General features: G+C 38.9%; 1 protein-coding gene across 2 annotated transcripts; it reads right to left on the bottom strand.

Annotated features, from left to right (window-relative positions):
* Positions 1–532: 532 nt before the first annotated feature.
* SRSF4 (serine and arginine rich splicing factor 4) lies at positions 533–12,496 on the bottom strand. Of its 2 annotated transcripts, XM_081962484.1 has the most exons (8): positions 12,201–12,496; positions 10,350–10,507; positions 6,379–6,521; positions 5,864–6,105; positions 5,394–5,506; positions 3,836–4,050; positions 2,372–2,461; positions 533–2,014 (listed from the first exon to the last, which is right to left on the bottom strand). In XM_081962484.1, exons 4-8 carry the CDS (start codon positions 5,892–5,894, stop codon positions 1,150–1,152), a joined length of 1,314 nt encoding a protein of 437 aa, XP_081818610.1. In that variant the 5' UTR covers positions 5,895–6,105; positions 6,379–6,521; positions 10,350–10,507; positions 12,201–12,496; the 3' UTR covers positions 533–1,149. The 2 variants fall into 2 exon arrangements, with proteins under 2 accessions (XP_081818610.1, XP_081818609.1); XM_081962483.1 differs by lacking the exons at positions 5,864–6,105; positions 10,350–10,507.

The following is a 12,496-nucleotide window of genomic DNA, read 5'->3' as shown; positions in this document are numbered from 1 at the left end:
TAAAACACAATTGTGGTTTTGCTTAGCAATCACTTTGCTTAACAGAGTTGTGATATCTAAATGAGGACTACCTGTACTGAATTTAAAAAACGAGATGCCTCTGAGAACACTTTCAGACCAGGAGTTTGTTTTCAGTGTCACAACTGGCAGCAAAAGTTACACAGAAATGAACCTACTTAGTACTTGGAGTGCCAGGACTGCAATTAGGGGGAAAATGTGTAAAAGTCACTTCCATACCATGGCTAAGGAAACTAGATGGATAGATCCACAAGTTGAGGATATGAGGGAAACTTTATCAGATCTACAATTATTAGAGATATTGTTTCCCCATAAGTTCATATTTTTACCTCCCTCCCAAGTGTTGGAGGAATTTGGGAAGGAAAAGGACAATCGTTATTTTTTGTTAAATCATTAAATGTCAGAAGTCTTTGCTGCAGATTCTGCTTATAATGGGCTGCATGATTGACTTGAAACTCTTGTACGTTTCTTTATGGGACAAAGCAGCATAACTTAAAAGCATTACAACAACCGGTCAAGCAAAAATAGTCTTTATTCAAATTTAATGGAAACAGGGGTCACTGTACTTTTGCAAGATGGGGAAAAATAAAAAATATAAAACAAGGATATTGTCACAATACCAGAATGTGGAGCTCTACTTTTGTTTCTTCCCTTCCTATAGTTTACTGTAGGTATCTATTTTCCTGACTGTGCTATTCACATACTCTGCAAGTCCAAAATATGAAACAAAAAAAAAAGTATTATGAAATTTAAGACTTTTCACTTTTTCACTAAATGGCATACATCAAGGGGCGTCAATTTAAGGGCAAATTGTTGAAATTACCATACCTACCTAGGAGTCATCATTCCAAACTTAGAAGCCCATCAATGCAATGCTCCTTCTCTATGGCTGTTCTGGAAATCTAGGATGATGCAACGTACTGAAGAAAACCCTCGGTCTCTAGTACCAGAATGCGCAACAGAGAGGGAGCACTGGACCAAACACTTACTAACACACCATTTGGGGGGGGGAGGGGGGGAGATTAAAAATGTACAGCAGTGACATGTGTTCTACTCCAATCACTTGTGCTACAACTACCAAACATGTACAAAAGACTTCTCATAGAGCTCTAAATGTGGGTTGCAGCAAGTTTAGGATCTGGAACGAGATCGCGACCTAGATCGAGAATGTGACCTAGAAGCAGATCTCGATCTAGATTTCGACTGGGATCTCGTTTTTGAAACGGATTTGGATCTGGAGCGAGATTCTGATTTGACATTTTTAGACTTGGAATTTGATCTTGATCTTGATCTACAACTGGTGTCCATTTCCTCACCCTCGCCTTTGGCGTCTTTCGGGTCAGGCTCTGTTTTTATACGCTCTTTTTCCTTGGATTGAGACCTAGACCTGGACCTGGACCGCTCTTGATCTTCTCTCTTTTTCTTCTTGCTACTAGACTTGCTGTCACGTTTATTCCTTCTCTTGTTTCTCTCATTTCTGCTGTGACTCCTGCTCCTGCTCCTACTGGCCTCCCTGCTCCTCTTCCTACCTTTCCTTTTGTCCTTGCTCTTGCTGCGGCTTCTACTCCTGCTCCTTTCTTTACTCCTGCTCCTTTCTTTACTCCTGCTCCTTTCCTTACTCCTGCTCCTTTCTTTACTCCTGCTCCTTTCTTTACTCCTGCTCCTTCCCTTGCTGACACTCTTCTCTCTCTCTTTACTCCGACTGCCCCTAACGCTTCTCCTTTCCTCCCTTTCTACCCTCTCTTTACTGCCACTCCTACTACGGCTTTTACTCTTACTCTTTTCCTTGCTGGGACTTCTGCTTTTTGCTTGGTGGTCACCATCATTTTGAACTATATCCTGTGGTTTGTCTTTACTTTTACTTCGAGATTTCTCAGCGCTTCTACTGCGGCTCCTGCTTTTATCATCTTTACTTGGACTCCTGCTTTTTTCCTTTTGGCCTCTGCTATGACTTTTGCTCCGACTGCGGCTCTTGCTTCTGGAATGAGATCTAGATCTGGTAGTCAAAAAGAAAAAAAAAAGTAGAAAGTTTTGCGGGTATTCAATAATTTGGTAGCCCCAAATCTTTATCTTGTAATTCAGCAGACATCTCAAGACAGTTCAAATTTCAGATTGTAGACATGCCGACTACTTAAATAACACTATTTATATTTTCACAATTATGATTTCAACAATATTCTAAATACTTAATAACCTCCTGCATCCCACTGTATAAGGCATATAACTGTTGATTGTAACACTATATAACTGTTCCTGAAGAGCAATTATTACAACACTGCCAACTTTTTTCAGAATGCACGTTACTGGAGCATAAGCTTAAATTATGCCCACTATTAATTAAACTTTACTGTACCTGGATCGTGATCTGCTCTTTGAATGGCTGCTTTTACTACTGCCACTACGACTCCTGCTTTTACGGGAATGTCTGCTTCGAGAGCGAGACCTGGAGGTAATACAATTGTGTCACAGTTGTTAAGTCACCATGGGCGTTCAAGAGAATCAGCTGAGCATGGCACAGAAATCCCCTTTGAAGCTGCATAACACAGTACAGCAGAAGACACTACCTCCCTAGACCATTTCTGAGACAGCATAGTTCTGTCTATGTATTATTAAGAAATGTAACTGGGTTTGGGGTTTTTATTTTTGCATGTGGGGCTCCATAAAACCTTCTAATGTCGGAGATAAGATTAGTTTCATTAAGGAAAACAAAAGGCAGCTTTAACAAAGATGTAAAAAATGAAATAAAAGAGAATGCAATTGTGCTCACTGGAATAAGAAAAGAAAGCAGGAGGAATTAAGTTGTTTAGATAATAATTTTATTACAACTCAAACTGCGAAGACACAAGGCTTTTTCAACAACTTTATGTTGCAGAGGAAGATCCAACCTGTTATTTTATTTTATTTATTTATTTATTTATTTAATCTTCAAGAAAAGTTGTACATTATTTAATAGTTTCCATGCTTGTAGTGAAACCATTTTTTGTACGTTCAAATATTTCTGCATGATGTGGAACCCTTCACTATAAGGATTCCAACTGATATACTATGGAGTTAAAAACTGCTCAGTACTACTTAAATGTTGACTTGAACATATGAAGGGAACTCTTGAACACAACTCAAGTCATTGATTAGCCTTGCTTTTATTCTCTTCAATAATTGGTAATAACTTTCCAGGCTATTTTTCAAAGTTTTATCTAAACATGCCAGGCATTTATTTCATGACATTTTACAACCTAAATATATGTTCTGCCAATGAGATACTGCCATTCTTATGCTGGATCTGGGTTCTGATTCAAGCTTGCAAGATTGTACCATATTTATATATTTGTAAATAAAAAGTAAAATGTATCAAGGTTTTCAATATAGTAAAAGGTGGCTTCAAAACATAGTTCTTCTGCTTCATCAGGTTCCAGTTTTCATGCAAAGATCCTTAATTAAAATAATTTTCCTGTATAAACTCCATTATCTGCTTCTCTATAGAACAGCTTCACAGCAATGCCTCTGGGAAAGGATCATACAGCCCTTTCCCCAGACAGGTAATTTATCTGCTCCCTCAAATGAAAAGCCTATGGCTTGCCTCAATGGCAAATGGAGGCTGGAGATATAGATTCCATAGGTGTAAATATGATTGTCCTGGTTGCTCAACAGTGTAATGCCAAGTCATAATTTGGCATTATTCCTGAACCACGCCTCTATTTCTGAGAGTTTCGGTTCTTTTAACACTTCCCTGCTTTTCCTGCAAGTGAATATCCTGTTATTTTTCATTAACTGTTCTGAACAATTGCCCTAGTAAGCATGACATTATGAACAAACTTACCTTGAATGAGTGCGACTTCTGGAGTAAGAACGGCGGCGCCTGGACCCAGGCCTATCTTCCACTAGTCTTATCTTTCTACCATTTACTTCTGTCCCATCCAGTTTTTCAAGGGCTCTTTTCATGTCTGAATAAGATTTGAATTCAATCACACCTTCATTTTTTCTCCCCTTGTGTGCGTCAGCATATGTCACTTCACCTGCCTGACGCATATAATCCTAAGAACAGATACAGGGTTTCAGTATCTTTGTCTAATTCTGATACTGGTACAAATGAAAAAAAAAAAACGAGACACGTCTATACATGCACACTTGGTCGTGTCTTGATATGTACATGCAGTATCTGTATGTCTAAAAGAATTACTGATTTATTGATCAAGATTTTCTCATTTCTATATCTCTATCTACCTTTCAACTTCTAGGTGTCGTAGTTAATTGCTAATTTTACCTAAAATATCAACCCCCTTGCTTTTCAGGGCATCATTTTTGTAGAATTTTAAAAGGAGATGGAACAGGACAAGAAATCAATTGGAGTGGGGGGGGGGGAGGGCAAAAATGGAGGTAGTTATAAAGGCTGGAGTTTGCAAGGCGGAAACAAGACCCAAAGGACTAGACAATACCATTGGGTACACTGTTACAATAAAGGTGTAATCAACAGCCCTGCAAGAGAAATGCATCGTAAGCAATCCAAAAAAAGTACAGATAGTCCTGACTTACAAGACTTTGTTTAGTGATGTTCAAAGTTACAATGGCACTGAAAAAAATGATACATGACTATTTTTCATACTTCTGACTGTTGCAGCATCTGAATTGTCAGAGGCTTGGCAACTGACTCGTATTTATGATAGTTCCAATGTTCTGGGTCCATGTGATCACTCTTTTTGACTTTATGACAAGCGAACTCAGGGAAGCCAGATCCAACAACTGTGTCACTAAATTAACCTTAGTGATTCATTTAACAACCGTGGCAAGAACAGTCGTAAAATGAGACAACATTCAATTAACAACTGTCTCACTTCGCAAACAGAAAATTTGGGCTTCGTTGTTGTAAGTTAAGGACTACTTGTACTTGAGAACAGTTTGAATCCCTAGAGATAAAGAACTATTCCAGTGACCTGTATGTAATCATGACAAGTAGGTTAGCCAATTCAAATGCCCCAATGAACAGTGATCCTATCATAAAAAGAGCAAGCCACTGCAAAAAGTGCCCCAAAGAAGCAGTTGCTCTTGGCTTTTCTGAATAGCTTCTAAAAGAGCAAGGTCATGCGTGAGATTTGATATAGAGACTTCTATTCTTTTGGAAGCATTTCTCTGTACTTAATAGGTAATGTAATATAGGTAATAAAAAGAGCATAGACAGTGAACATTTCATGCTCAAGAAACTCACAATTACGCTTAGTACACTGCATTGAGATTTCAAATAAAAACTATAAATATTTTTTTGGGGGAAACTAATATCTATTTCCTTTGGTATGGATTATATAGCAAGAATTAAGACTTCAATTTATGTTTGCACTACCCATCACTAAATCAGAACTGGCAGAAGCCCAGACACCACTTACCTTCAAATCCTGCCAACTGCAACGGCTTGACAGATTTTCAACGATCAATCTGTATTCAGTACGGGTCGGAGGCCCATACTTATCTCTTCCACTTCTTCTATAACCATATCCACCTTGAGATGTGATAAGCAGATGCAGTACTTTAGCTAATATAGTGGAGTTAAGAATTAAACCTACATCCCCCACCCCCTCCTCCAAACAATGTAAGAACTAGTCTATCCAAAAGTTATATTAACAATTTCCCACCCCCGCCCCAGCCTAAACTGCATTCTCCTTGCTTTAAATGTAATACTAATAGAGCCAGTCAGAAATCTACGTACATCTGTCTAGAATATTACCACAATAAGACTGTATATTTTACATTAAATACTAATATTGTACATGCATCTACAATTACTTTTTTTTAAATAACATTTTTTTTTGAAAACAAAACAACCAAATCACTATAGTCAGTTACTAATGTTACTTACATTGATTTAAAGTTTTCTGAATATCTGACATGAATAATGGTTTTCAGGCACCTATTTCAGATTAATCACATCTCTTTCTAACCCTTGGGGTCCTCACCACCCAGGTCTAATGGGAAAAAGTTGCGGTCGTCACATGGCTTCCTTTTGGTCAGCCAAGGGCCACAAAGGTCAAAGAGCCACTCATGGAAAGGCAACCCAGGGTCAGCAAATGGAACAGGCAGTCATCTTAGCCTCAAAGGACTCTTAATTGAAACATTGAGGTCTTAGTTAAGTCTATGTTAAACAAATATTTACATTACAAATAAACCATTTAAATATTTACAAAAGTAAAATAACAAAAATTAATCTCATTGATTTAATTACATTAAAAATGTTTAATACAAATTAACATCTAGATATTACTTTAATAGAAAGTAGTCAAAGTTTACATTTTTTTAAAAAAATTACAGTTTTTAAAAAATATTCTATTTTAAATAGAAAGAAGAGTCACTGGTACAATGGTATGTAGTGCTTACTGCGTCCAGAACCATAACTGCTGTCACGACGAGGGCCTCGAGCATGCTCAACAATTACACGCTCCCCACAAAGATCTTTGCCGTTTAGTTCATAAACAGCATCGTCTGCATCACGCACATCATCAAATTCAACAAAGCCATACCTGGAGAAGAGAAGAAACTACTCCAGAATCAAATATGTCACCAATTACCTCAGCAGGTCCGCTAGCAGTAGAAACTATTTTGAAAATTAGGGAATGTGGGAGATACGTATTTCAGAAAGCATCTTCCTCCAAACAAAAATTAAGCCTGTTGATGGCAACAAAGGGTTTCCTTTGTTGCCATTAACAGGAAGAACATAACGTAACTATTTTTTTTTTTTTACAAAGCATAAAGTGGGTTATGGCAGCAGGTACTAATAGCTTAGGAAATCACAGGGACTAACTGCTCTCTGGCATTAAGGCTTTTATAATTTTTTCTTTTAAAAAGACAAAAGAATATCAAGTTATTTAATGCACATTATAGACAGGAAGTAGACACTTAGGAGGCTGGTAACTTTACATAAGCCAATCTGGCTCTTTTGAAAGTTTCTGCTATAAGTGGACCATACAGAAATTCTGTACTGGATCTTCCTGCATTTAGGAGACACTGGGCAATTGGCATTGCTTAAAGGCTAGTAGTCACCAAAGAAACAAAGGATGTCCTTTGGGCTGCTGTGAATAGCTTCTGGATAGAAATTCTTACCTGACTATCTTACATTCTTACAGGGTTGACTAGAGTGAGCTGCTGTTTTCAAATATGAGGAAAGGAAGAATAAAAGAAGCAAACTGAGGCAATTTCAGAAAAAAAACATTATGCCTTCCACATTTTGCTAATTACTTTCTTCTATTTCCCCAAAGCAGAAGCAAAAAATTAATGGGATTATTTAAAAAGGCCTTATTATGAAACATAATCTCTTTTTAAATGAGTGATATATTTTCCAAATGTTTAAGTCACCCATTAAAATAATATTAGAATGTTTAATGGAAGGAAACCTTTTGCATTAATATTTCATTACTGTTTTTTTTAACTCTAGAACATTTTCTAATATCCAAATATGCTCTTAGTCTTTAATGTTAAGCCATAATGTTTTTGTTGACTAGTGACATATGCTTGAGTAGCATATGGTAAAACAGATTGTAGCATTCTAGAATTAGATGATTCAGATTACCAAAAGTCTCTTATTTTGGTTGCAAAAAGTTAAAATTTATTATCTTGAGTCTGCAATCCTATGCTTTAACTGGGAGTTAGCTGCCCTAACAGACATACATATAAATATAACATCCAAGTAAATATCTAGGCAGGATTTTTTTTATAAATTATCTTGAGACGGTTCACTCATAAAGGCTTCTAAAAAAAAAGCCAGATAGTATAAAATGTGCACGCTATCTGAAATAATTAATGCAGTTAAAGAAGTAAATATTTGGATTGATACCAAAAAAATAAAATACTTTTCTACCAAATAAAGAAAAGTGCTTTTTCAAACTTTCAAATTATCAGAAATTATATTTCCCTAGTTGCAATCCACTCGTTCTTTTGCTAAAGACAGATTCTGATGGCATTCATCTCCTGAAATTTTAGTAGTTAGAAATCACCAGTGGTCTGTACCATCAATATATGACAGAAGTCTAGGAGATGCTGTTAGTTGTTCAAAAGTTGGTATTTTGAAAGGTAAACTAGTACAGCAGTAAAGCAAGCATCTAGCTCCCTAATATTACTGCCACCCAGAGTAAAACAGTTATATGTGATATCATGCTGCCATTTCAAAGCTTCAGAATAAGGTAAGGGATAAGATCCCAGCAAACAAAAGGAAAAATATTACCCCAGAGACATTAAGGCAAGTCAAAAAGTATGGACTTTTTAATGTGATCCCAATTTTGTTTTTCTCCTATATATCCCAAATTGTTTTACCCATATTGCCAATTTCTCACAGAATAAGCAGTTACAATCTACTGCAGTAAACCCATCGGCAGTTTGCTAACCATCACTGTATTAAAATTTACAAACATTAAAACAAAGCTAACAAACTAGTTTTCAAAAAAGTATGAAGTTTATTATCGAGTTAATATTGTTTAGCTACTAAAACTCTTGGCCCATTAATAACGTCATCTGAAAAATTAAATTTGGCTAAAATAGAAAATACAAGAGTGCGCTCAAATTACAATAAAACAATTTGGTGTTAATATGCAAAATCTCTTGAATACCCCATGAACTTTTACTGTCAATGATAATTTGAAAAATTATACTTCTATTTCTAAGTACCGGTAATCATTTCGTTTACTGTGCTGTCTAAAGCAGCGACCCGCAACTTTTGGGGCAACAGGGATCGGTTCCATGGAGAGATATTTTTCCATGGACCAGAGGGGAGTGGTTCTGCATGCTGCCTGCATCCCACGGATGGAGCTTCACTTGCTTGTGGAGCCCGGTTTCTGGCATGCTACAGCCCACTGCCAGATCCTGGACCAAGGGCTGCGGACCCCTGGTCTAGAGTTTAATAAACTATACATATTTTCTATCAGTTTTGAAGGTGGCTTTCTGAAAATTTGCCAGTTACCTTTACTCAATCTGTTGCATTAGACAGCACAGACCTCAGTTAGTCAAAAGTAAAATAGGAAGTTAGGAACCCCTTATTCTGCAAAGCATCGTGTAATGTCTGAAGATGGGCAAAGAATAGAAATCACCTTCAGAAATCTATGTTCAAACTGAGATCAGCTTGAACATTGCTTGAATACCAAGAACTGATCCTATCTGGCTCTTTTCATTAGTTGATGGCATTTATAAATATAGATAGCATCACCATTAGTTTATTATTAAGTGCAAGAACCTTTGTTTGATTGCTAGTTGTTTATACAGTATAGTAAAATATCAGTTTAGTATGCTATTATCAAATGTCTGCATCATGTCTATAATGACAGTATGCATGACATGAATTATGGAGGAAATATATAATTTGTATCATTTGAAAAATGATATCACAAATATGACAGATAAATGTTAATTCTTGCAAGTAAAGACTATTAAATAGGGGACTTTACAATTAAATTTTTATCTTATATAAGGAATAACTAACATCTTTTAATCTTCTGATAGCTGGTACAAGCGTTTGTGTTAAAAAGAACCTACTCAACTAAAGGAACCCATACAAGATTTAGTCATGTATAATTCACATATCCTAGAACATTTATCCCAATGTGGCAACAATTTCCTGGTCAACTGTAGGGGATTATGGATGCCTGTCTACTGTTGCACCACTACTACTGTATCAATTTCACAGTGCTTCTTTACAAAAGAAACATTTCAACTAGATAACTATTTTTGTAAACTTGTCATTTGTAAAGAAATACTTAAAAATGTGTATGCATATTTACATGAGAATACCTAGAGTAAATTAAATAGTATTTCAAATAAACACCTCTAGCGCTGCTCTATAAATCATGTTACAATTCTGTCATGAAATAATTCTTGATGAAAGGAATGAAGCCTACTCCCTTTAAACAAAGGCTTAAGCCCTCTCATGAGGCATTATGTTCTGTAAAAATGCAATGGGATTGGTTCTAAACACATACGTATTTCACTGTACTGTTTTACAAGTGCTAAAAATGCACTTTACATTAGATTTGTTTAAATTCAACAATAAGTAAAGACAGCATAGCATAAATTTTCTAAGCAAATATATGTTTTCCTGACCCAAGTCTAAAATGTCAAACACTGTATTTATTAGAATGGCTGCTGATTAGACAGAAGATCTGTTATTAAAAAATCCCAGGTTTAACATCTAACATCTCCAGTTAAACCAAAAGAGACCTAACACTGAAATTAGATTAATGGTCCATGCAAGATGCTGTCTACCCATTGTATAGAATGCCACATTAAAATTGGGTTTGCCTAGTCTTGGTTTGGCATGTTGCCTGAATTGAACCACTGTGGTTTGTAAACCATAGTTTGTGGCTTACCATATTGTTGTGGATCTGGCTGTTAGATATTCAATAAGCCATGGTCAATCATAGCACAGCACAATGCATGAACCCAGACAGTACACGGCAGCTTCCAGTACTGCTCGTTCATTAAGAAAAGGGCTTCATCCAGGACCCACTTCCAGCTCCAGGTCTTCCTTCAGGAAAGAAGACATTTCATTTTGTCCTATGATAAGACTTTAAACACGAGATGAAAGCAAGAGAGCCAGTTTGGTCTATTGGTGAAGGTACTGACCTAAAACCTATGAGTTCTTTGGCATGAAAGTTGGCTGAGTGACTTTGGGCCAGTCAGCCCAACCCAACTCACAAGGCTCTTGTGGGGAAAATAGAAGGCAGAGGTATTATGCTTGCCTCTGCCAGTTACACACATATTTTTTTAAAGGTGGAATAAAAACTATAATAACATCATCCAAGCTTTGTGGCAGTTAAAACAGAGCCAGTTGGATGCAGTGGTTAAGGCATCAGGCTAGAAACTTTGGAAATCATTTAAGTCCAGCCTTTAGCAAAAAGCCAGTTGCATGATTATGGGCTGGGTCCCTGTCTCAGCCCTAGATGGCAAACTACTTCTGAAAAACCTCACCAGGAAAACTGACCGAACAAGTCCAGACAGTTTTCAGGAGTCAATGACTTACTTGAAGGCATCTCCTCCCCCCAAACACAAGAACCTCAAATACAGGTAGTCCACGACTTACTGCAGTTTGTTTAGTGACTGTTCAAAGTTACAACGGCACTGAAAAAAGTGGCTTATTCTTCACACTTACAACCTCTGCAGCATGGTGACTTGATCTAAATTCAGAGGCTCGGCAACTGACTCATATTTATGACAGTTGCAGCGTCCCGGAATCGTACAATCCTCCTTTTGTGACCTTCTGACCAGCAAAGTCAATGGGGAAGCCAGATTTCATTTTAACAACCGTGTTACTAAATTTTAAAAAAACTATAGTTGTTAAGTGCTGTGATTCACTTAACAACTATAGCAAGGAAAGTCATCAAAGGAGGGGGGAGGGGAAAACTCACTGAGCAACATAAATTTTGGCCTCCACTGTAGTGGTAAGTTCAATCCTAGGTAGAGGCAGATATTTCTTTCTCTGGGCACCTATTCTCTCTGAGTATCTGCTGAACAAACTCCGCACTGGCGACAGGAAGGTCATCCGGCCATTAAAACACTCTGCTAGCTCTATTCAGCTGCCCAGACTTCACCCAACAAAGGGATGATTGGGGGGGGGGGGGGTTGTTAAATGAAGGTGATGGGTGTGTCGTAAGTCGAGGACTACCTGTAGTGAAGGCGCGGGAGGGAAGAAATGGCAGGTTCAAGTCCATCCTCAGCCACTTGAAAACAAAAAAAAAAACCCGAAAGAGAGGGTGACTTTGGGCCGGTCAACTTCTGCAATATTTTCTCAGCCCAGAGAGTTCGGGGAATGAAAAGGCGGGCTAAGAAATCCAGCGCGATTGGATGTGGAGTGATCCCCAACCTCCCCTCTTAAAGAGGTTTCCAAGCCCGCCTTGATCCGGAGAGGAGTGCCCGAGTCTCCCCCCAACAGCACCGCACGGACCATAAGGCGGGTCACACACGGAACTTGGCCCAGGAGCGACTGCAAGGCTCAACCCCCCCCCCCCCAACCACAGGAGGATCGGTGGGGGGAAGGGAGGGAGGCGCGCGCGGGAAAGGACGGAGAAAGGGCGCGCATGCGCCGTAACGGGGGGGGGGAGAGAAAGGCCGCGCTGACAGGAAGAAACGCGGGATGAAAACCCGGGCCGGATTTAGGGCCCAGAGCGGACTTTCCGGGCAACGGGCTGAGGCGGAGTGAGAAGATTTAAAAGCCGCCTCACCCGTTCTTGAGATCCACTTCGAGGATTTTCCCGTAGCCTTTAAAGAAGCGCTCCACATCCCGCTCTCGGGCCTGGTAGCTAAGGCGCCCGATGTAGACCCGAGGCATTTCCCCCGACAAAGAAGAACCGGCGGGGACGGCGGCGGCGGCGACCGAGGGGCGGCGTGGCACGCGGGGGCGGCCGGGTGAGGGGGGGGCGGCAGTGGCGGCGGCGGCGGCGATTTTTTTTTCGCCCCCCTCCCTCTCGCTGCCTCTCGCTGGCGTAGTACACGCACGCAACGGCGTGCGCGCTGACGT

This window comes from Natrix helvetica (genome assembly GCF_964273705.1).
Source record: "Natrix helvetica genome assembly, chromosome: 9".
In the NCBI taxonomy this organism is placed as follows: Eukaryota; Metazoa; Chordata; class Lepidosauria; order Squamata; family Natricidae; genus Natrix; species Natrix helvetica.
This window is presented reverse-complemented; position numbering and strand designations above follow the sequence as displayed.